Raw genomic sequence first — 24,869 nt, 5'->3', positions numbered from 1 at the left:
TTAAATGAAATACATATCATTATCGACTTTTAGTATACAGCATCGTATTAAAGTTCTTTAATTGATGTCGTACTTTAACAGAACAAAATGCACTGGTAGTTTTATATCATGATATGTAATAACGTTACTTTTTCGTTCCATTTTTATTTTGATTCCTACATTTTTACATACAAAGATGTCTGCGCCCATGGAAGGCAAGTGGTCGTTTCCTCTTTTCTTGTTTTTGTTTATTTTTTGCAAATTCAGAATGCACATAGGCTTTTATTTCAGTTAACAGAATCACTACATGTTTTTAAAGTTAATCATCGGGCGGTACTAGATGTTAACTTGTAGAGGAAAAAGATAGGATTGGAATTCAGCGATATTGTTACCCTAGACGCTTCTTCTTCTACTACTATTTTTTGTTACAAAGTTTTGTTTAGTTTAGTTTGGGTGCGTTTTGTTTAACGTTCTTTTAACAGCTTAAGTCATTTAAGCACGTGCCTCCATTTGTGATTATGTGCATTCTCGATATCCAGGGATTACGCTCACTTTCGCTCTATACACCCCTGGAATAGAGAGCGAAAGTGAGCGTAACCTCTGGATAATGAGGATGCCATATGTGAAGCGCATGCGTGAGTTACTTTTGGTTTAATTTTGGTCATTTAAGGACGTGCCTCAGTGTGTGTAGTGTATGCGTGCTTGCGTGTGACAGTGTATGCAGGAGACACCTGGTATGTTGGTGTGCTTGGTTCTTGTGATAGTGCGGATCTGATGCCTACTTTATAGTACTATCTCACTGAAATGCCATGTTGAACGCACCCAGCACAGCATTCCACCTGGTCACATTATACTGACAATGGGTGAACCAGTTGTTGCCATTCCCCAAAATGCTGAACCTTAAGCAGGAAATAACCACTACTATTTTAAAGGACTTTGGTATGTCACGGTGTGGAGACAGAACCCATTGCCTTCCTTACCTGGGCGAACACTTAACATTAAAGCCAAAAGTGAGGTGTTGCCAAGCAGGGCGCTAGGGAATTAAAGGTATTTAGAAGTTGAAAAAAAAGATAAAGATCTCATATATTGCAATGGGTGCAGCAGATTTATTTAGGTCGCTGGGGTGTTGGGGTTACCTTATAAAATTTCAAAACATCTTTTTGGAAGTACCGAAACGTCTTAAACAAGCACCGAAATGACTGAGTATGGAAACCGTCTGTATCGCCTTTTTTGTGTAATTGCATGCAAGATTTAATTACATGTTCTGTGGATCACAGGGTTTTCTGAGATCAAACCAGCTACAAATTAGGGGCACAAAGAATTTGCTACAAATTTACGAGCATGTGAATTGGTTACTGGCCAGTTAGGAGTTCATTGTGTGTAAATCAAACTGATTGATACAAGAAACAATCATTTTAATTGATAAAAATAATAATAATAATAATATACAACATTTATATAGCGCCCTATATAATTTGTAAAATTACTCTAAAGCGCTATAAGTTTTTTTTTTTTTTTTTTTTTTTAATAGAAATGAAAGAATAGCCTTCTTTGGAAATTCAGAACCATGAGTAGTGATGTGAAGTCTGGTCTGTTTGAACGCCTCCGTCCCATATGTGTCCAGCTTACGAGGGAACATACTCGGGAAAACGTGACTGCTCTCTTCCAAGCAGTAACAGGACTGGAGAGAAAATATATGCAGGAGCTACAGGAGTATGTTCTCTTTCCACTCCGGATCATACTCAAACAGGAGAAAAAATAGTGAGTATATAGGAAACCATACTCAAACAGGAGAAAAAATAGTGAGTATATAGGAAACCATACTCAAACAGGAGAAAAAATAGTGAGTATATAGCAAACCATACTCAAACAGGAGAAAAAATAGTGAGTATATAGCAAACCATACTCAAACAGGAGAAAAAATAGTGAGTATATAGCAAACCATACTCAAACAGGAGAAAAAATAGTGAGTATATAGCAAACCATACTCAAACAGGAGAAAAAATAGTGAGTATATAGCAAACCATACTCAAACAGGAGAAAAAATAGTGAGTATATAGCAAACCATACTCAAACAGGAGAAAAAATAGTGAGTATATAGCAAACCATACTCAAACAGGAGAAAAAATAGTGAGTATATAGCAAACCATACTCAAACAGGAGAAAAAATGGTGAGTATATCACAAACCATACTCAAACAGGAGAAAAAATAGTGAGTATATAGCAAACCATACTCAAACAGGAGAAAAAATAGTGAGTATATAGCAAACCATACTCAAACAGGAGAAAAAATAGTGAGTATATAGCAAACCATACTCAAACAGGAGAAAAAATAGTGAGTATATAGCAAACCATACTCAAACAGGAGAAAAAATAGTGAGTATATAGCAAACCATACTCAAACAGGAGAAAAAATAGTGAGTATATAGCAAACCATACTCAAACAGGAGAAAAAATAGTGAGTATATAGCAAACCATACTCAAACAGGAGAAAAAATGGTGAGTATATCACAAACCATACTCAAACAGGAGAAAAAATAGTGAGTATATAGCAAACCATACTCAAACAGTAGAAAAAATGGTGAGTATATCACAAACCATACTCAAACAGGAGAAAAAATAGTGAGTATATAGCAAGCCATACACAAACAGGAGAAAAAATAGTGAGTATATAGCAAACCATACTCAAACAGGAGAAGAAATGGTGAGTATATATATACTCATACTCAAACAAGAGAAAAAATAGTGAGTATATAGGTTATTATGTAATAACAGAGGATATTTTAAAGACTTTGTTAGTCTGGAATAGGCCTATGTTACAGTATAATAAACAGGCTGTTTGTGGTATGGTATACAGTGATTGATTATATTCCAGTTCCGGGGAGCTGTATGTGGATATCTATCAGTGTATGGAATGTGTGTTGTCTAGCAGCTGTGTCACACGATGGGACATGTTCCTAGACATCTTCAATACTGCCTGTATGACACTCAGCGACCCCACTGATCCATCAAAACGTGAGTTATTTCTAACAGTAATTGTTTTATAATCTTACTATTATGTATCCTTTAAAGAACAATCTTCTACCATTTCATGATACAAGAAGTTAAAATTCTTTAAACAAAAATTATTTCAAAACTTCAGAAAAATAAATTATTTGTGGAAAAATTATAATTTTGTATGTTAGATTGTGAAACTGTGGTCCTTCTCAAACATAATTATAAGTGAAATTCATGAGCTTCAACCTAAAGAAATGTTTGGGACATTATCACTAGAAAAAAATAGTAAAACTGACCATGAAATCCCTGGCTACATGTTCCCAAATTTAGACATTATAACTCAATAATTTTCGGTGGCCCTGAAATCCCAATGCCCATGGCCACTTCAGGTTCTCGCAGAACACAAAAACAACTGCAAATTTTTAAACAATAGGGCTGTTTTCGTTTTAACGGTTGAACCGGTTGGACCACAGTTGTTCGTATATTAAATAAGTCGGACCAAATAATCTGATGCTGCTTTCAGGCGAGCCTTGATAAAGCCTTGCAAGGCCTGCATAAACATTTGCTGGTCCGCCAGGATTTATACCAGAAAATTTAACATTTAAAGACAGTCAAACCGGTTGTTCCGCATAAACGAACAGGCCCCTGGTTTGTCTGTTTTGAAGTACACAATATTATACATCATTCTATGATTTTATTGCCCTCACTTTGCGAAGAAGCCTCTAAAGGATTAACATAAAAAAATCAATCATGACCAAACTATAGAACTACTGGTAGCTGTTACTTGCTAACTGTTGTAATTTTGAATATTGTAGTGTCCCCAATATCAGAAGAATTGAAGCTGGCCATTGTTCAGATGCTGTTGTCACTATTGAAGAGTTCCGATTTTAAGTGAGTACATATGTATATGCATTTTTTTTTATTCATTCAACTCCTGGCTACAAAAATAAACTTAGGTTAATTACTCCAAGCAATCCTTACATATACTACTTATGTGTGACTATGGACAGTGGAATAAAATTTGAGAAGTTGTCTCCCCTGTTTTATTTTTTCTTATTTGACCCTTAAACCAGAGTGGGAAATCAGCACGAGCGAAATTATATAATTAGTACCACTCTAACTTGAACATCAGACAACTTCTTTTGAAAAGGCCATAGGGAGAAAATTTGGCCAGGCTAAAATATAATTTTACTGTAAATTCCATTTTCGCTCTGCAAAGCATTAAAGATCATCTTTATGAAATAGGGGTTGAAGTTTGTTCTAGGCTGGAATTTTATTTTTTGTGTATTTCAGCATCATAGAGAACCTGTTTGCTGTGGGGAGTCTCCCTGTTCTAGGACATGCTGTGTCAATGTTACTAAATATCGCAGACCAGGAAAGATCAAGACCTTTAAAAATTGCAGCCCTTGGGTTTCTTATGGAACTTTGTCAGGAAGATAGAAAATGTAAGATTTTTTAAAAACGAAAGTATTAGAAAGAGATTTTTCCAGAAGTCTTCTGTAAAACAGGGATATTTAATGTATAATTATCTCAAGGTACTGTCAGAACATAATATCATTAATGAATGGATAACAACAATGAATGAATATTTTTTAAGGCATTTTTAGGAATTTGTTTTCAAAGTTGAGAGATTTGGTTTTGATGAAAGTATTTTTTTTTGCATTGTTATACTTTAAAAGTTTTTTTTTATCGCAAGGAGGCAAATACACCAACATACCCTGCCTCCACCAAACATACAAACATGAAGGCATGTCCTTAAAGGACCATAGCTGTTATTAGGATGCTAAACAAAATGAAACCAATTTTTGTTGTCACTATAGAATGATGTGTTGTTGTTGATTGAAAAACTACTGTATTGTTGTTATTTCAGACTGTACAGGAATGCGAGTTAGGTTGGGTGACACACTAGCTTCCTTCCTCCCGGGAGTCACCATCACTCTGAGCCGTGTCATCAGCTGTGACACTCACCAGGGACAGACTGTCATACAGGTGTGTGACCACACAGTCTGGAAGTCTATACATTCATACACAGTAAAATAATAGTAATTAAGATAGTATGGCTACAGTGAAAAAAAAATTTGTTTCCATTTGCTACATCACGGTTTCAGACTGCTGATTTATATTTCTATAATTTGTGTAATGACTGCAGACCAACCTAGACCACCTGACTGTATCTCTGTTTGTTGTGTTTTCATTTCAGACTGCCCTAGAGCTGTTGACAAAGCTCATGAGGTTGGTACTTGATGACAAACTTGTCGCAGAGAGTCAGTCAAAGGCCAAACATCAAAGCCATAGTACACATGGTTAGTATTCACAGGGCAAGGTCACACTGCATATGTGGGCCTTCAGAGGTCAAGGTCGGTGTACCTGATAGGCAATCACAGGAGGAGGTCAGTGTAAAAAGGCCAGCATTCATAGGTCAAGGTCGCTATGCATGTATGAAGGTCTTAAAAATCAAGATAATTTTTCTCCTAGTAAAGAGTTGAAGATTAAGGTCATATTCCATAGTAGTATACTTACATTGTTCATGTAGATGCAATAATAGAAAGACAAAGCCATATACATGCATAGAAATATTCTATTTTGTAACAATACAACATTTCAAAGATCATTTTCTAGGATTTTTTTTATACCTGATGATGGTAAAAATTAATGCATCCTGTCTAATTCTGATACACATCATTTTTAGAAAATAGACACAAGCCACTCAACCCTTTCACCGCTGTAGACCATAATGGACTTGTCCAGATCAATGTATGGGAGAGTTTACTAAAGTTGCATAGGGGTGAAAGGGTTAACCTCTCTGGATCTGCCACTAGAAGTGATAAGTTTGAAGTAAAATGATTATCGTGTTCTTTCTCTTTCCTCAGCAATTTCAAAACTTGAAAGTTTGGTGGTACGAAGAAGTCCTGATTGGTTGAAAAGTACAGGTTCAAAGTTGGATGTGATCGTGAAGCAGGTTACAAAAGTGAGAAGTCATTCCAGCTGGAAGGTTAGACTGTCGTTGGTGGACTGGGTGGGAACCATGCTGCTCCACTGTCGGGGGTGAGTTCGAGTCAGAGATATCAAAGCATATATAATTTTGATAGTGTAAATCAGCACAAGTTTCATTACAAGTCTCACCCACTGCCAGAATTTGTTAACAGTTTAAATTCTACTATATATATGCACTATGTGTGTGTTTTTGTTTTATTACTAATACTTACATAGGATAGGGAGCCTATTACCTTTCCTAATGTTAGTGACCTTGACCTTTTTTTCAAGGCCACATGGGTCACATATATTAAAAATCATGTAAGTTTTCTAAAGAATCAAATGTTTCTTAGTCCTATTGGATCCTAACTTTCAAATGGTTCAGATTCCCACATCATATAACAATGTATATGCCTGCTGGATATGAGGAAGACAACATGCTTACTTGGCAGGGAGACAAAAAAAGATTTTACTAAATCTTACTCTACCAGAATTTTGAAATATTGATAATTTTAACAAAAAAAGTGTAATTCTTTTAGATCCCTCCCCCCCCCCCCCCCCCCCCCCCATTTTTTTTAAAAATTTTGCCTATATATAAGACGAATATCATTGTAGGAGCCTGGAAGAGAGTGTGGCAGATCTATTGACTGTATTGGTAGGCAGACTTGGAGACGACTACCCTAAGGTGGCCACACACAGCCGTCAAAATCTGGACAGGTTTGCCGCGTCACTGGACGGTAAACAGTGTCGCCCTCTGGTGGAAATGTTGGAGGAGAATCTCTATAGCCTGTCAATATCTCTCCCCCGACAAATGAACACCACAGGTAAAGATAGAATGTATAAGACCAACTGAACTACCCCCAAACGTAGCTTTGGACCTGTGTAAATATAAGCCCATGTGATATGAGTATAGTTAATTTTATGTCTTTGGTAATAGAGTAGAAGGGTAATGATGATTTTTGCATAGAATAGATATGTAAGGAAAGGTTAGATACTGTCTGTGTAAGGTGCTTCTCCTATTGGTATTTTTAGCTTAGCATCATCTGATGGAGGGGCTATTCAAATCGCCCTGTGTCCGTGGTCCATCCTTAAACAACTCTTGTTATCGCTTTTTCTCAGGAAATACCAAAGGGATCTTTCTCAAATTGTATATGTAGGTTTCCCTTGGTCCCTAGTTGTGCATGTTTTATTTTGAGACTGATCATAAAAACAAAATGGTCGTGAGACTGATCATAAAAACAAAATGGTCGAAGGAAGAACTTAACAGGTCTTACTACTATTGCAATGATCGATTCTATTTCTTTCATATTAAGTACTGTACTAGTAAATATGTGAAATGACAAACTCATATTGAAGGTTGTCTTTTATACACAGCAGTATGAAGTTTAGATCAAAAGTTACCTCAAGGTGCATTTACAGTATTGTTAACATGACTCGATCAAACAGATAAGAAAAGAAGAAAAAAGATCAAACTGACATAGAACTAATGAAGATGGTACAATGGTGGGCACCAAGATCCCTCTAGGATCTCTTGTTACAATTTGCCACTGCTTCCACTAGTCATCATCAGCCTTAGTTTATTTTATTCATTTTTATTAAAGGAAGAAACAGTTACATCAGAAAAATAACAAATTTTGTCTTGAAGAATAAAGATATGAAAAAAGGGTTGACATTATGAAGGTGTAAATTTGGCACTTCAGAAATAAACGGTACATGTGAAAATTTGCAACTATTCCTTAATTTTTTTTCTTCAAAAAAATCAGTTGATAATATGTAGAACAAACTTTGTAAATAAATTGAATGAAATTTCAAACAGTCTCAAAATGACAATGTATGTTCATAATGTTGATTTTTAATAATTAAATACAAATCCTTAATAGACAAATACATTGTGTCAGATACCAGTTTCAGAAACTTCATTTCAAACTCAAGGTGACTCTTATGTTATAAACATGCCTCTAAGATGCCTTGTTACCACGTTGATGGTCTGCTGTACATGTCTTGTGACCTTACGTGTTTCAGATGAAGAAGAGAAGTTGTTTGTGGTCCAGCTGCTGGTAGGATACCTGGAGCTACTCGGTACAATGCACTAATTATTCCTCTAAATTTTCTGTTTTAGTGTAGTTCTAATATTCACTTTATTGTAGTCAGTATATTTCAGTTAGATATTGAAACATTGAAAATATAAAAAATTTCAAGACTTTGTAAAGGAAATCATCAAATAATATCTAATTATTATAGTATTATTAGCCTATTGTGAAAAAATTAACAATCAATATATTTACAAGCTAGAGTCATTGAATACCTTTGAACATTTTTTTCTGTCTCCCAGACCGTTTAATTATATAAATATATCCATGTCTCCCCTCATCCTCATATCTTCACATTATCCTTATTTCTCCCTGTAATCTTCATAATCTCCATGGCTACATTCGCGTATCCCGGTTGAAACGGTTCAGTTGGCGCAGAAACATTTCAGGATAAACGAATGCACTTGGACCGAACTCTAGGTAGAGCTAAAAAAATGCACTGTTTCGGAGAATGCATAACAACTTATAAAGAATAATATGTCCTTCTTACATGCATCCACTAAATTATATAATGTATCTTAAAATCTGCAAGTGGCTTGACCTTGTTTTATAAAGAAATAACGCAGACTAGCAATAGTCAGCATTTTCGTTTCTGTCAATCACTTCTGGACCCCGCAATCTACACCTGCCAAATATTTCTGAGGTCAGCTTCGGTTTCAAATCTGCGCCTATCGTTCATCTTTCTGTTTCAATTGTTTCAACTGCTTGAACCGGATACGTGAAAGGGGCCCATGTCATCCTCATATCTCCCTGTCATCCACATCATCCTTATATCCCCTTATTTCCGTCCTCCCCATATCTACCTATGACTGTTGTTTACTCTGCTTTATGGTCAGGTGACCAGATAGATGGACTAATGCTGTCACATGGACGCCGACTCCTCATGTCGCTGGTGCAGGTCCTAGACATGGACTACAGTGATATTCGGACCGTGGAGGAGCGCACCACCATTACTGGTCATGGTATGTAGTTCCTGGTAACTTCAGCCGTCCGGCTGACCTGGTTAGACCCCAACTCCTTTATAAAAATCTAAATGTTTTTTCCTTAAAAGGTTGTTTTCGTATAATCTTAAAATCTGAGTTTGATAAGCATCAGTAAAACATGGTTTATGAAACAAATTAAGAACAACAACACAATTAAACCTGTCGGAAACATTATCAGGTAAGGACTTTGTTTAGTCCATTAGATCATGAAATTATGAGACATAAACCTTACTTGATGCATACCACAATGTCTATAGTCAATAGCAGGTAAACAATGGTTTTATCTGCTGATAACAGATCATCGTAAAAGAAGTTGACAGTTTAAATGTAGTCATGCACAAAGATGAAAGCATAAATAACTGATATGCAAAGAAAAATTTATTTGTTTCATTGATATAAAAAATAAACGAATAACCACTTTATCTCCATTTTAACATTTGTATATCGGTGAAGATCTCTCTTGACCTTGAAATAAATCAATATCTTAGCTAATGCTTACATTTTGAAGATTTTATCACTTTATGATGAATTAAACATTTAACTGGCAATTTTGATTATTTTTCATGTAGGAGAACTGAAATGATGTTTACAAAATATATTGAAATTTGATCACATAAATTATGTGAATGGAAATATGTTTTATAGGAAAAATAAATTTTGTCAAATCTCAGTCTGAATTAATTTCAAGATACTCTAAACAAGACTGTGACACCATTATTGTTTTCGTGTTTTAGGAACCAGTGCCTTGAATCAGGACACTTCACCCAATGTTCTACCACTCCGAAAATACTTTAAACATTTCCATGACGATCGGGTCTACAAAAAGTTGCAGAGAACCTGCCAGTGTCTAGGACATTATGGTAAAGTCTTGGTGGTGTCGGGAACATTATTGTTAAATGCTAGTTGTGTCTAGGATCGTACATGTATAAATTTCTTACTGTTGATGGGAATTTATTTAACTGAGAATTATACTCGGTTTTATAACTAATAGATACATTTTTTTATTTAGTTTGTAACTTTTACTGTGTATATATTTATATAAATCAGCTGTCACATTAATTTACCGTTAATTGATTTTATTTACCACAGGTAACACCCAGTTACTGGTGGACCAGGTCCTGGACATAGCCCACCTGTCAGCGGCCTACAAACCTCAGGCCATTCTGATGCTGAACGAGATCATCAGTGGTACTGCAGGTAAGGACAGGTGTGATCAAAGATGTACAGGTGTGATTAAACATGTACAGGTGTGATTAAACATGTATTGTTGATAGAAACAGGTGTAGACAAATTTGTTCCTGAAAGGTACTGGCACATTTTTTGAAATATTGAGGCAAGACAAAGAGTTTTGGTCAAATGATTAAGATATTTAATATCTAGGTTTTACTTTCTACACAAACAATGTACGTATTAAATGTGTTGCAATGTTTCAAGACTAACTGGTCCCTTTGTCAAGCTATGACTGAGTGAGCCATTTGTGTTTTTTACCTGTACAACAAATGTGACGAAATTGTACATATTTTTTTATGTGACTCAACCCGGGACGTTTTGCCAATAGATAATAGGGAGCGTATATACACTACATCAGATAAGTTACAGTGTAAAGATATTTGATTAGCTGAAGCAGGGGACAATTATTCCACAACTTTATTTGTGTTATTTTCTTGACAATTCATTTCTATGGTTAGGCTTTGATTATCATGGGTTTCATTTTATACAAATCTAAATTTCAGAGCATCAGTATTTAATTTTCATTGTGTTGAGTATTGAGATAATTCATAAGGTCACACCTTTATGCTACGGCTCAGCATAAGCTATTGTTTATCAAACAGGAAAAGAACAAATAACGATTGACCTTCATTTTGACGGCATATACGGTAGTATGAACGCAGTTGGCAACAAACATTCTATGGCACACATTCATACTGCCATATGTGATTCCTTTGTATATAATCAGTTAAAGCTGAAAACGATTATTTCAGGGAACTATTTTGAAAAAAGATTCTATCTCATATCCGTATTGATCAATAGGGTGTTAAAAGGAGAGAGTATATCGTTTAAATTCAAATTTGTTTTTTCGATTGTTTATTCTTTATTTTCAGAAAAACAAAGTACACACAAACCTTCATCAACTGATGATTGGCCAGATGACCGTCTGAAGAGTGTCATCAGGTAGGGCGCACCAAGGCCTGTATTGACAATACAAGCTATTCAGTGTACAATTCCCTGTTTCTGATTCCGCTGCGATTCCAGTGCGTTTATGTCTCATGTCCATCCAGGAAGGCCTTGTTTTTGTACTGTCTGTCCTCCATTTGTCTGTTGAACTTTGATGTATATGCTGTCACTGTTCTCCTATGATGAGAGGATACATTTTTAGGTCACCTGAGACAAAGTCTCAAGTGACCTATTGCGATCGCCTTTTGTCCGTCGTCGTCCCTCCGTAAACAATTTACATTTTTGACTTCTTCTCCTAAACCCCTGAACCAATTTCAATGAAATTTTGCAGGAACCTTCCATGGACAAAGGTCAACAAAATTAGTGGCCGGTTTAGTCCCAAGCCCCCAGGGGCCTGAGGGGCAGGGCCAAAAAGGGTCAAATTGACTAAAATTTCAAAAATCTTCTTCTCAAGACCCAGATATGATAGAATCAAATGCTCTTCATAGATGGAAGGGTCTTAAGGTGCTTTACCAAAATTGTGAATTTCTTGACCCTGGGGTCTCACGTTCTCCCCTNATTTATTATGGTTTATAATGGCAAATGATACTTTGAATATTACATGTTAATAACTTGATTGGAATTATAACCTTGAGTTGACAGTTTGATACTTTGAAAATTTTGAGCCAGCCCTACCCCCAAGGGCTGTAGGGTGGGGCCCAAAGGAGTCAGTGTGCTAAAATTTCTTCATTTTCCTTGTTTAGAATCAGAGGTGCTAGTTTCAAATAGGTTTTAGTCTGAAATCTGTATGCTAGATATTGAATAAGGTGGTTTTATTGTTTTTTGTCACGTTGAATAATATTTCTGTTCATGTTAAAAACAAAATCAACTCTCTGTATAAATATATCAGGTGACCGTTAAGGCCCATGGGCCTCTGTTGTTTGAAGTCATTTTGATGGAGGATTTTATAATTTGATAATGATGATTTAGATGTATATTATCTTTTGTGATTTCTATTTTCACATTAGGTTACCATTGTGAATGTCCTACATATATATGGAGATTTGCCAGCTGTAGGCTTCAATTGTTTGGCCCCGTAAATTTTAAAGCTTAAATGTAAACTTGCCAATTTTGCCACCAGAGTTGTGACTTGTGGATCAAACAAGTAAATTGTTTTTTTAATATCAGATTTTTTCTTCAATTCTGATGTTGATTTTCAAATAAATTAAATGGAATAGCCAGTAGTAGCCAACTATTTTATTCCAGGGAACTTTTACCCAGTCAAATATTCATCCCTTTGTGGTATAATCCATATTATCCCAGTTTTAATTTCACCATTCACTTGTAAATACTGTGTATGGTTTATGTGCAGGTGTCTACTGACATTTGCTATCATGATAAATTCACTTTTATTACTAAGGCCAAAAATGGAGAAAGTTTAACTGGAATTCAAATTTTCTAGTATACAGTATCTGAAATGTTATGAGAATGTTGTTTTTGTAATGACATTACAATCAACACTCCAAGTTTATTGTCTCATAAATCATAGCTGACCTTGGTAGGTTTGAATAGTGCCAACAGAGAGCTAAGGCCAAATAAAAAATATCTTGCGTTTCCACTAATCTTATCCAGTCGAGACTTTTTTGCCTACCCTAAAGTTTTTTGGAGCATTTTGTGATATGCACTGTTAAAGTCAGAACTCCTCCTCTATATTAACAAAGTAAAAATATTTTCCAAAATTAAAAAAATGCCTACCTACCTGGCCTACTAGTATGTTTTTCTGAAGATGAAAGCAGAAACACAAGTAATTTTGTTTTTGACCTAATGTAAACATTATCATCCCCATGTTACAGAATGTTAGTGGAGGATTACCTATCCCCTGGTAACTTCTACCTGGTAACTACAGCAGCTGAGACAGATACACCGCATCACCAGGTGTCTGGAAGTTCACTACGGGCCATAACTCAAGGTTCCGGTGAGGACAGTGTGGGAGTGTACCACAGGAACACGGTTCTCATCTGTCTACTACTGGAAGGACTGGGAACCTTTGCTAAGGTGACATACCTACAGCACATTTCTCTAGGAACATTAAAGATTTCTGAACTAAAGTTTGGAGATACAATGTACTTTAAAAACTTCATTATGATGCTCCTGTTTTACTTGCCATCTCCCTTATTGCCATATTTCCCCATTTACTTTTTTGTGAACAATACTTTTAATATTTTCCTCAATATATTATGAAATCCCTGTACAATAAAAAAAATCACATATTTGAAATGTTGTAGATCAGAACTGTTTATATAATTGCCAAAATTTCCAAGGAATTTAATTTCGAAAAGTTTACCAATCCATTACTTCATTAGAAACTCATGAGTGGTTTGTACATTTAAGAAAAAGAATTTGAAACAGTCAATTTAAAAAAAATGTAAACACATATACCCCATACTTAAATACTACATTGGAGGTCAAAGTTGAATTACAGATGTTCACAATCTTTGTACATATAATGAGTAAATTATTGAAAGCAGAAAATAAGTGTAAAAAGAAACACAACTGAATTATATTACGTGTATTAAGATATTTCTAAGCATACTTATTTACTCTATTTATGATTTGTAGAATGAAAACCTAGATTCTCTATACAAATTTTCAAATATTTATAATTGGCAGTAATGTACAATGTGAAATAAATATTGTTAACAGGTGCTTGGTAAAAGTTATCTACCCCTGTTGGTGCAGACACTGTACCCTATGTTGGAAAAGCTAGGGGACAACACAGCTGTTATCAGCAATGCAGCATATCTGTCACTGTGTACCACCTGTACAGCCTGTAATTACAGGTAAGTCTACCTGTCACTGTGTACCACCTGTACAGCCTGTAATAACAGGTAAGTCTACCTGTCACTGTGTACAACCTGTACAGCCTGTAATTACAGGTAAGTCTAATTATATGTATATATTTAAAGTCTTCATTGACTTTCACTGAATATTATCATAATTCCTGTCGACGGGAGTTATCATCTCACAGCCTTACCACAGATCCTTGTAAGTTCCCAAGATGTCTACAGTAATACATATGGGTATAAATATGCAATTTTTCCCGGCAAAGAGACACAAATTGTGTGATGTCATCAACATTAGGTTAGTGCAGAGTTAACCAAGGCTTATGCAAATGTCAGGCTGCTACTTTGATTGAGCCAATTGCACGTCAATGTGTTGTAATATTCAAATTTGTCTGTTGGCCAAGCTGAATCTTCTTCAATTCAAGAGTTTAGCCAGAAGGATTAGTCAACAATTCAAAATTTTTATTGACAACATTTTGTGACTTATTATTAATAACATTGGTATTATTTATCTATTTATCCTTATTTTTGATATTTAGATATTTCTGTCAATGATTGTACTCTCTGTTTCCAGCTCCATAGAAGAACTGATTCAGAAAAATGCTGATTACCTGGTAAATGCCATTTCTCTTAGACTACGCCATTTCCATGACAACCAGCACAGCCCTCTGGTGTTAAAGGTTATGTTACAGTACAGCAACTGTGACCTACTGCCTCTGATAGACGATACCATACAAGAGGTAATTTATACATTTGTGTTTGTTTGCAGTTGTCTGTCCCTGTTTTCTGTAGTTATCTACCCCTGATAAATGATGCCATACAAGATATTTCTTTGTAGTTGTTTACCCCTGATAAGTGATACCATACAAGAGGTTCTACATGTATTTGTGTGTTTGTCTGTAGTTGTTTGCCCCTGTTTTCTGTAGTTGTCTGCCCCTGATTGAAGAAATATTATTTCTGTGTTTGTATTTGTCTGCCCCTGTCAGCTAATACCTTAAAGGAGTTATTATCTTTGTTGGAGATTTTTTCTACTTTTTGCAGCTTATTGACAGCATAGCTGATGTTTGGATAACAGTTATCTCCCTTGTTACAGATTTTAGATGCCCTGGATGACCACCACTTGGACCAGGCAATGCTGTTTATGGGAGTCTTACATGAACTGACCAAGGCTATTGTCAGATGGTTTCCTCCAATTAAGGTACACAAATTTACAAATGACAGGTCATAATATTTGTGTATAATGATGGACAAATTGATTATTTTAAAGTGAAAATACAGGATTATTTTTTTGTCTCAAACTGTAATGACTTTTTGTAAAGAGCTATGGAAAGGGAACTATCTCGATAAGGAAATTGTTACATATCTATCTGTGTATCAGTGCCTGGCTTAATTGTCAAAATGACATATTCTGATAAGGGCATGATGCAGCTTATCACATGTAATAATACAGACTCTAATAATAAGAAATGTTAATTTAAACCTAACCAAAACCCTTCAGCATTGTTCAATTCACCTTCATTTCACAGGTAAGTACTGCTTTTACAATATGGTCTCCATTTAAGTATTTGTCTTTCAAGTGAATACCTAAGGGCAACTGGTACTGCAGGGAATATTTCGGGCCTGTTCATATTTGTGGAGAAACTTTGGTCAGAGCATGTGGTACGACCGATTATCAATATTTAGATGGAAAATATGTTTAGAAAGTTGTCAGTATCAAATTATTTATTTCTTTACAAAATTTAAGCTAATTTAATCGACATTAATACAGTTTGTCATCTAATCACATTCTTACGCACCCTTCGACGCCATTTGCTTGTGACATTCATGTAAGCTTTTTGATGACCATGCCAATCATTTCCTCTTTTCGATACAAAAGGAAAGGAATTGTGGAAATGAACACGCCCAGTGTATTGAATATGGTCAATATTTTTTTTTTAAATCGTTGTTTCGAATACATAATTTTCCTGCTACGTTACATTTCGTTCTATTATTCGATTAGGCATATTTACGGGCACAATGGACCGGAAGAGGTCACCGGAAGTACGAAAAGTTTCTAGGCTATAGCTGTACGATTCAGTGATGGAATCAGTTTTGTTGGATCAGATCTATTTACACGCACATGTTACCAGTAAAGAGCTCCGCAATGCCAGAAAGTGTTGTCAAATCACTAGCTCCATCCATAATTCATTAACAAACATTTCTGTTTATGCAAGTCACGGTTTGGAAAAAGCATTAATGAAGGCAGCCTAGTAGTGACAACTGGTACTGTAGATGAGGCTAGTACTGTAGGCACTAGGGGCATCTGTTACTGTAGTGACAACTGGTACTGTAGACAAGGCTAGTACTGTAGACACTAGGGACATCTGTCACTGTAGTGACAACTGGTACTGTAGACGAGGCTATTACTGTAGACACTAGGGACATCTGTCACTGTAGTGACAACTGGTACTGTAGATGAGGCTATTACTGTAGGCACTAGGGGCATCTGTTACTGTAGTGACAACTGGTACTGTAGAAAAGGCTAGTACTCTAGGCACTAGGGGCATCTGGTACTGTAGTGACAACTGGTACTGTAGAAGAGGCTAGTACTGAAGGCACTAGGGGCATCTGTTACTGTAGTGACAACTAGTACCTTATCTGCAACTCAACACTGTCTAATCACAAATAGAATAATTATGCTGCAGTGTTTCTTGTTCATTGGAATTGTTTAATTATTTTCAATTTATACCTTCTCACGTTGTTTGTGTATACAGTGTGAAGTTACAGCAAAGAACTCTCAGTACAGAAGTGACAAGGAGGGGGAACTCGGTGAGGGGCCAGAGGAAGGGCCACTGCTGCCCTTTATACAACACTACTGTGAGCAGAAGCGGCTGGCCAGTGGGGAGATCACGGAGGAGGACATAGTTGACGATGACATCATAGACGAGATGGAAACAATAGAGGATGATCACAGGGGAGATAACTCTGAACCAAACACGGTTAAGTTCGTAAAACAGGTAAGGGATTTTGAACACCAGGTAGATTAAGGTAGCAGTGAATGCCTTGTATTTCTGTGATATCTCTTCTAAAATTATGATTGTCTAAAATAGCAGACATTGTTGAATCGTTCAAATCACTGCATTGTGATCTTTATCTGTACACTATTATTCTATCTTTTCAATACTTTCAATTTCCATACTTACCTTCCCTATTGTATTCCTCTAACCTTTGACCTTGTACAGGTGATGATGCGTTGTAAGCACCTCCTATCTTCCCACAATGCGCGCCTGCAACTTCTGGTACTGGACACCATCAGTCAAGCGTGTCAAGCCCTGGCAGATCATACAAGTAGGTCAAGGTCAAAGACTTAAATGAATTATTATTCCTTAATAATATATATAACTATAAACCAGTTCAAGACTTAGATAAAATATTACTAATATTATTAAATATTGAACTTTGAGGTCACAGGCTTAGGCTAAGATCAAGTACTTCATGTGTTCCTAAAAAAAATCAAGGCTATTTAGGTTTATAATAAGAATTTGCGATACTGGAGCTAGCCATAGTGCCCAAACATTCTACTATTTTTTTTTTCAATGACTGGATAAAGTGGAAGCTGAATTTCTTGTTTCTAGATGAGTTACTTCCATTGCTACATGAACTATGGGCCCCGTTCAGTGCAAGGTTTGTGGATGAAGAAAAGCTGGTCATTAAAAAGGCAAGTATCAAAGAAGCTGTGTTACAATCAGTTATTAGGAGTACCACACAGAAATACCAAATTTACAATCAGCCAAATATATTTGACATGGCTACTATATATTTACATGATATTTAAGAAGTGTAGATGTATTATTGTTATTTATTCAGGGTATTACAATTAACTGTAGTGAGTTTAGTTACCATGGTGATTTGGTAAACATTTTATGATATTTAATAGTTTAAAACATCTTGTTTTACATATGTGTGACATTGTAATCAGGCATTTTAATTCTGTTTGTGTAAGTCCTCATTCTTAACTTAAGGTAAAAGGTATCAACGAGTTAAACTACATTATTGCCATTATCACTATGTGTAAAATATTTGTGTAAGACTTTTTGAAAAGAAAGAATTTAAAAAAAAAAACATTGCCATGCGTATGACAGAATTATGGTTGTTCCAAATTTAAACAAGAAAGCTGCTGGGGTTAAACTTTGATCATTCACATTGCTGAGCCTACACTTTACAAGTGATGCCATAGAACAGTTTCAAAATGAGTTTCCAATCGATGGGCCACAAGACATATGAAAAAATTGTCAGGGAAAGTTACTGTAAGCCAGAAAAATCTTCTTTAGTTACTTCATCTTAAAAAAAACCTCTTAGTGGACCTCTTCTTTGCAATTTTTATCTGTTACAGTGGTATTATTTTCCTTAAGTTTGGTGCCTACTCATCTGTCTGAATGATTAAGTAAATAAATATATATATTTGCGCTGCAAACCACTCTATGAACATTACCAGGAGAAATGCATTTCATTTGATTATGAAAACAAAAACTCTCATGAAATAACACATGGTTTATTTATGACTTCATAACTTAAGCTTGTTCTATGAGAGTCTTGTCGCTTCGCTTCGAATGACATGGAGAGTGCCCCCCGCGTCAATCTCTCAAATGACTACGGTTTCTTATTGGTGCCAATTTAATTTAAATAGGGCTGTTCCGCCAATGTTGTTTAAAAGACGATGCATATACAAAATGCTGTGAATCATTCATTTATCTAAGAACAAATAAATAAAATTATAAAAACCGCTGTTCAATCCCAATAAGAAACGAGTAAATACAAAAAGACAATAAAAGGAACAGTAAAGACAATAGGGAAAAAACCCAAAAACATCCTGAATCAAGGGAACAGTTCATTATTTTATTGCGTGTGAGGTCTTTCTTTATTCTATCTTATCAGGCTCTAGAGGTTTTGTTGGTGATGGCCGATAGGAGCGGAGACTTTCTCAAACAACGAGTGATGAAGGATGTGCTGCCAGTCGTCACAAATTTTCTGTACAAGCAGGCTCAGATCAGGTACTGCACTAACGCCGTCACCTCTATATAACTTTAGTAAACTCTACCATGCATTGATCTGGATGACTCCATTATGGTCCTCAGTGTTGAAAGAGCTATAGGCTGTAGATTGTATCATTAAAAGAAAATATAGAGGAAACCTTGACACATACTATTTTACCTTTTACAGAAAACATATTTCACCTTTTATTATCCTTTTCCTAGTAGAGCCCCAAAAACCAATTTGGGGCAATATTTCAAAATAACTGATACCAAACTATATTGGTGTGATATTGATGAAACATGAGAAACAGCCTGGTACCCATTCTTTGTAATTGTTATAGCAAACACGATTATTTGTTTGCTCTAGATAAATATTGTTTTATTGGGGCGAGGCCCACGTGTAACGTAATAAATTGAGGACAACTAAAGAATCTTATTTTCCTACCACATGGTTGATAAGTAAGTTATTAAACTGAAATTAACCCTTTCACGACTGTAGACCAAAATAGACTCATCTAGATCAATGCATGGTAGAGTCTACTAAAGTTACATAGGGGTGAAAGGGTTAAACAATAACACAGCAGTAACGATAGTCAGGTGGACACCCCCATTTTTGTTTTCTGGCTCAGTCACTTGGAACACAAGTGGCTGTTAAATATTTTTCTTGAGAGGCTCCATAGAAGTAAAATTATGATTGGAAAGCATGTGAGTGGACTAGATGTTTTATTTCCCTGTGGTATATATACTCAGATATGATGTTATATAGATGTAGTATAATATGTTAATACTTCAGTGTTTTAACTGTCACTACAGCTCACAGGCGGGTCAGGCGTACCTGTACACAGTCAACTGTAGATTACAACAGCAGGCCCTTCAGGTGCTCGGCAGCCTTACCATACAGGTACCATTCTAAATCTACAGATAGTCAGGTCACAGTATACACGGTTACCTACAATAGCTAGATAGATACTTGTAACAATAGATTCCCTTGCAGAAGCAGATACATGGGTAACAATAAAAACTGGTACAACAGTCCAGACAAAAGTTAATATTAATTATCAGTAGCATTGTTTTGCTCTTGAAACAATTTATTGAAATATAAAAAAAATGTAATTTATAAAATTCATGAAAAAGTTACATGTACTGTGACTGACACATGAAGTGAAGGCACTTCAGTAGTTCAGATTGTCTACATAAGATTTACTACATGAATGTATTTTCTGTTGATAGCTTGATCTGGCTGGGAACTCTCTAGACAGCATCCTTAGTGTGTGTGTGTCTTACCTTAGTTCACGGCAGCCCAAACCTCTACAACAGGTGTGTATATGTGTCTCCATACATGGTACACAGAAGACTCTCAATGTTACTTAAACTGTGTACCTCTGACTGTGTGGCTCTTGGTTATTCCAGTCTCAGAATGGTACGCCATGTTTGCAACTCTTTCAACTGAGATTTTTTTTTTTATCACAAGCTTTTTAACTTGTTCACCCCTGAAGACACATTTTAATTCTTCTAATTCAAAGGTTGGAATAGTTCATTATTTCAGGGGTGAATGAGTTAAAGTCTGGTGTGTTAACATTCATTTTTGAAATTCATGCACAATACAATTTTTCAATATTCTCTTCATAGAATGCTGATGCGTTGATTTATTCTTATCATGTGATGCTTGGTGAGTTGAACAATTGTAAAATATGATTTTTAAAATTGTATTACTAGGTTACCATGGAGATGTGTAAACAGCTAGCAGCCATTGGAGGTGATGTACTGTGGCTGAGACTGAGTGACCTATACAGAGATCAGGAATATTCCCCACCACATCCAATCTTCTCACCCTTACAGGTATGTGACTCCTCTTGCGATGACCCTTATACAGGTATATACTATATACCATGAAATTTTCGAAGTAACTCCCCACTACACCACATCTCACCTTTAGAGGTGTGACAGACGCCCTATCATGCTTCACCCATGCAGGTATATTAACCCCCTACCCATGACACAATACCTGTACAAGGTATACACTCCCTGTCACACCTACATACCTGGTAATTAGCCCACCACACCTGTATTGTACAGGTATACAGTCCCTGTCACACCTACATACCTGTTAATTAGCCCATCACACCTGTACTGTACAGGTATACACTCCCTGTCACACCTACATACCCAGTAATGCGCGCACCACACCTGTACTGTACAGGTATACACTCCCCGTCACACCTACATACCCAGTAATTAGCCCACCACACCTGTTCTGTACAGGTATACACTCCCTGTCACACCTACATACCCAGTCATTAGCCCACCACACCTGTACTATACAGGTATACACTCCCTGTCACACCTACATGCCTGGTAATTAGCCCACCACACCTGTATTGTACAGGTATACACTCCCTATCACACCTACATAACCCAGTAATTAGCCCACCACACCTGTATTGTTCAGGTATACACTCCCTTTCACACCTACATACCCAGTAATTAGCCCACCACACCTGTATTGTACAGGTATACACTCCCTGTCACACCTACATCCCTGGTAATTAGCCCACCACACCTGTACTGTACAGTTATACCCCCCCTGTCACACCTACATACCTGGTAATTAGCCCACCACACATGTACTGTACAGGTATACACTCCCTGTCACCCCTACATCCCTGGTAATTAGCCCACCACACCTGTACTGCACAGGTATACACTCCCTGTCACACCTACATACCTGGGAATTAGCCCACCACACCTGTATTGTACAGGTATACACTCCCTGTCACACCTACATACCTGGTAATTATCCCACCCCTGTATTGTACAGGTATACACTCCCTGTCACACCTACATACCCAGTAATTAGCCCACCACACCCATACTGTACAGGTATACACTCCCTGTCACACCTACATACCCGTAAATTAGCCCACCACACATGTCCTGTACAGGTATATGATTTTCCATATGTAATGTATTTTAATTTCATACAATTGAAAGATTAATCTATTAAAGGATACATGTAAACCTCCTCCCTTTCGAAAAATAAATCCCGATAAATACATATCTCATGGTAATTAGTAATTACAAATGTGTACAATTAGTTATTTAGTAATGGTTTTTAAATATTTCCTAATGTTATAATTTTCATTATGTTGCAGTTTCATTGTAAAGTTGGATGTCAAAATGAATTCTCTGATAACATCATCAAGCTGAGAAGCTCTGGAAACTGCAAGGGGACTTGAGTGTTGAGAGGTGTAATTTGGTCCAAGGGGACTTGAGTGTTGAGAAGTGCAATTGGGTCCAAGGGGACTTGAGTGTTGAGAGGTGTAATTGGGTCCAAGGGTACTTGAGTGTTGAAATGTGTGATTGGTTCATGGCAACATCAATTCTGACTAATTGAATGCCTTGTTACTAAGGTAGATTCCTCGTTGGTCGACAACCAGATGTGAAAAAACAATTCATCATTGAATATCTAGGTGTATTGCAAGGTTCTTCAGTTAGAATGTCGTTTTTTGAACCCATGTGACCTTCAGAACTTGTATGAAGACTTACATAATATTACCTACAAAATGTGGAATGTGTAACAGGAAAGGGAAAAATGCAAGGACCCGACCGGGATTTCAACCCATTACCTCCAAACCTTAATAGTTGCTGTAACCAATTGAGCTATCTGGATAGTTGCTGTAACCAATTGAGCTATCTAGATAGTTGCTGTAACCAAGTGAGTTATCTGGATAGTTGCTGTAACCAATTGAACTATCTGTATAGTTGCTGTAACCAATTGAGCTATCTAGATAGTTGCTGTAACCAATTGAGTTATCTGGCTAGTTGCTGTAACCAATTGAGTTATCTGGATAGTTGCTGTAACCAATTGAACTATCTGTATAGTTGCTGTAACCAATTGAGCTATCTAGATAGTTGCTGTAACCAATTGAGTTATCTGGATAGTTGTTGTAACCAATTGAGCTATCTGGATAGTTGCTGTAAGCAATTGAGCTATCTGGCTAGTTGCTGTAACCAATTGAGTTATCTGGATAGTTGCTGTTACCAATTGAGATATCTGGATAGTTGCTGTAACCAATTGAGCTATGTGGATAGTTGCTGTAACCAATTGAGTTATCTGGATAGTTGTTGTAACCAATTGAGCTATCTGGATAGTTGCTGTAACCAATTAAGTTATCTGGATAGTTGCTGTAACCAATTGAGTAATCTGGATAGTTGCTGTAACCAATTGAGCTATGTGGATAGTTGCTGTAACCAATTGAGTTATCGGGATAGTTGCTGTTACCAATTGAGCTATCTGGATAGTTGCTGTAAGCAATTGAGCTATCTGGCTAGTTGCTGTAACCAATTGAGTTATCTGGATAGTTGCTGTTACCAATTGAGATATCTGGATAGTTGCTGTAACCAATTGAGTTATCGGGATAGTTGCTGTTACCAATTGAGCTATCTGGATAGTTGCTGTAACCAATTTAGTTATCTGGATAGTTGCTGTAACCAATTGAGGTATCTGGATAGTTGCTGTAACCAATTGAGTTATCTGGATAGTTGCTGTTACCAATTGAGCTATCTGGTCACCGGCAATCAACCCAGTCCAGTTCCCCTACACTCCTTCTCAATACACACAAGCCCAAATATTACCTTAGGTGCTGTGTGTAAAATGTAACAGGAAAGGCAAAATGTCATGGCAACTGGAGTTTGAACCTGGGACCTCCCAACTCAGGACATCTGCTCTAGTTTAGCTATCTGGTTGCCTTACGATTGTATAATTATTATCTACAATTTTTTATGACCATCAGATCTTGTTGAAGGCCTACATAGTGTTGATTGTTAAAGTTTATGAACTATTCAAATGTCATTAATCCGCTGAAATATGAATGCACAGAATATGCATTAAAGTTTAAGAAATAAAAACAATTCATTTGTATTTTATAAGATTGGCTTTGTCTTCTTGATGCTATTGGCTGTATGGCTAGTCTGTATTGTCAGAAAGGGTGTATGTGATAAAAAACGGAAAATCCTTAGATGTTCAACATAATTCTTCATTTTGAAGTTACCCAGTATGTGCAACAAAGAGTATATGTCTCGGGTGAAGCTAGGATATCACCTTGATATCATGTAAAAGTACATATTATTCTAATTTTAGAGCATTTTACGCTTTGAAAATTGAAGTTTCAGTGTATAGTATCACTATTGCATAGAGGTTAAGTGTGACGATTCAGGAAAGTGTCATTCTTTCAATATTTGATGATACCTAAAACTTGAGTCCAGCTAAAATAAGTACTTTTACAGTATTTTATTTGTGGCAAATCAGAAGCGTTTATCCTGTTACCATTACAGATTACAGTTAACCCTTTCACCACTGTAGACCATAATGGACTCATCCATGTAAATGCATGGTAGAGTCTACTAAAGTTATATAGGGGTGGAAGGGTTGAAAATCTGTTTCATGGTCTGAAACAACTTTCATGGAACAGTGCACGTGGTCACAATAAGCAAATTTTTGGACTTTATATCCACAACTTTCAGTTAATGCACAGAAAACAATTAGCATATCACAAGTGTGTAACTACAGTAAGTATGTGTAACTAGGAACGGATCATATTCACGATCGAACTCTGCCGGAGACGTGTCAACGAGAAATCGACCCATTATTAAGGCAAATATTGCACGAAACCAACTGGCTTACTAAAAGTTCGTAAACTTATTAAGTATGCGTAAATATGCATGAATCATATTATCGATCGAACTCGTCCTCAAACGTGATAATATGTATACACATAGCAAGTTTCGTTGAAATCGACCCATTATTAGGGCAGTTATTTCCATGGAAAGTAATGAGCC

The 24,869-nt window shown here is 36.3% G+C and overlaps 2 protein-coding genes across 3 annotated transcripts; both read left to right on the top strand.

Moving 5' to 3' along the window:
- Positions 1-170: 170 nt before the first annotated feature.
- Positions 171-22,289, top strand: LOC110455315 (TELO2-interacting protein 1 homolog). Of its 2 annotated transcripts, none has more exons than XM_021505389.1 (26): positions 171-194; positions 1,511-1,740; positions 2,855-2,994; positions 3,792-3,867; positions 4,270-4,421; positions 4,847-4,965; positions 5,177-5,279; positions 5,847-6,021; positions 6,565-6,773; positions 7,972-8,028; positions 8,876-9,001; positions 9,757-9,882; positions 10,112-10,219; positions 11,125-11,194; positions 13,030-13,231; positions 13,880-14,016; positions 14,594-14,759; positions 15,113-15,217; positions 16,773-17,015; positions 17,241-17,346; positions 17,634-17,716; positions 18,934-19,049; positions 19,845-19,932; positions 20,262-20,348; positions 20,748-20,870; positions 22,184-22,289. In XM_021505389.1, the coding sequence occupies exons 2-26, from the start codon at positions 1,547-1,549 to the stop codon at positions 22,265-22,267; spliced, it is 3,195 nt and encodes a 1,064-aa protein (XP_021361064.1). In that variant the 5' UTR covers positions 171-194; positions 1,511-1,546; the 3' UTR covers positions 22,268-22,289. The 2 variants fall into 2 exon arrangements, with proteins under 2 accessions (XP_021361064.1, XP_021361065.1); XM_021505390.1 differs by lacking the exon at positions 171-194 and adding an exon at positions 801-1,026.
- A 314-nt stretch (positions 22,290-22,603) lies between these two features.
- On the top strand, positions 22,604-23,934 carry LOC110455316 (keratin-associated protein 4-3-like). Its single transcript, XM_021505391.1, has 2 exons — positions 22,604-23,433; positions 23,554-23,934. The coding sequence occupies exons 1-2, from the start codon at positions 22,624-22,626 to the stop codon at positions 23,689-23,691; spliced, it is 948 nt and encodes a 315-aa protein (XP_021361066.1). The 5' UTR covers positions 22,604-22,623; the 3' UTR covers positions 23,692-23,934.
- Positions 23,935-24,869: the final 935 nt, after the last annotated feature.

The sequence above is a fragment of the Mizuhopecten yessoensis genome, unplaced genomic scaffold (assembly GCF_002113885.1).
Source record: "Mizuhopecten yessoensis strain PY_sf001 unplaced genomic scaffold, ASM211388v2 scaffold8195, whole genome shotgun sequence".
Taxonomy (NCBI): domain Eukaryota; kingdom Metazoa; phylum Mollusca; class Bivalvia; order Pectinida; family Pectinidae; genus Mizuhopecten; species Mizuhopecten yessoensis.
The sequence above is the reverse complement of the archived record's forward strand: the minus strand, read 5'-3'. Positions and strand labels throughout refer to the sequence as shown.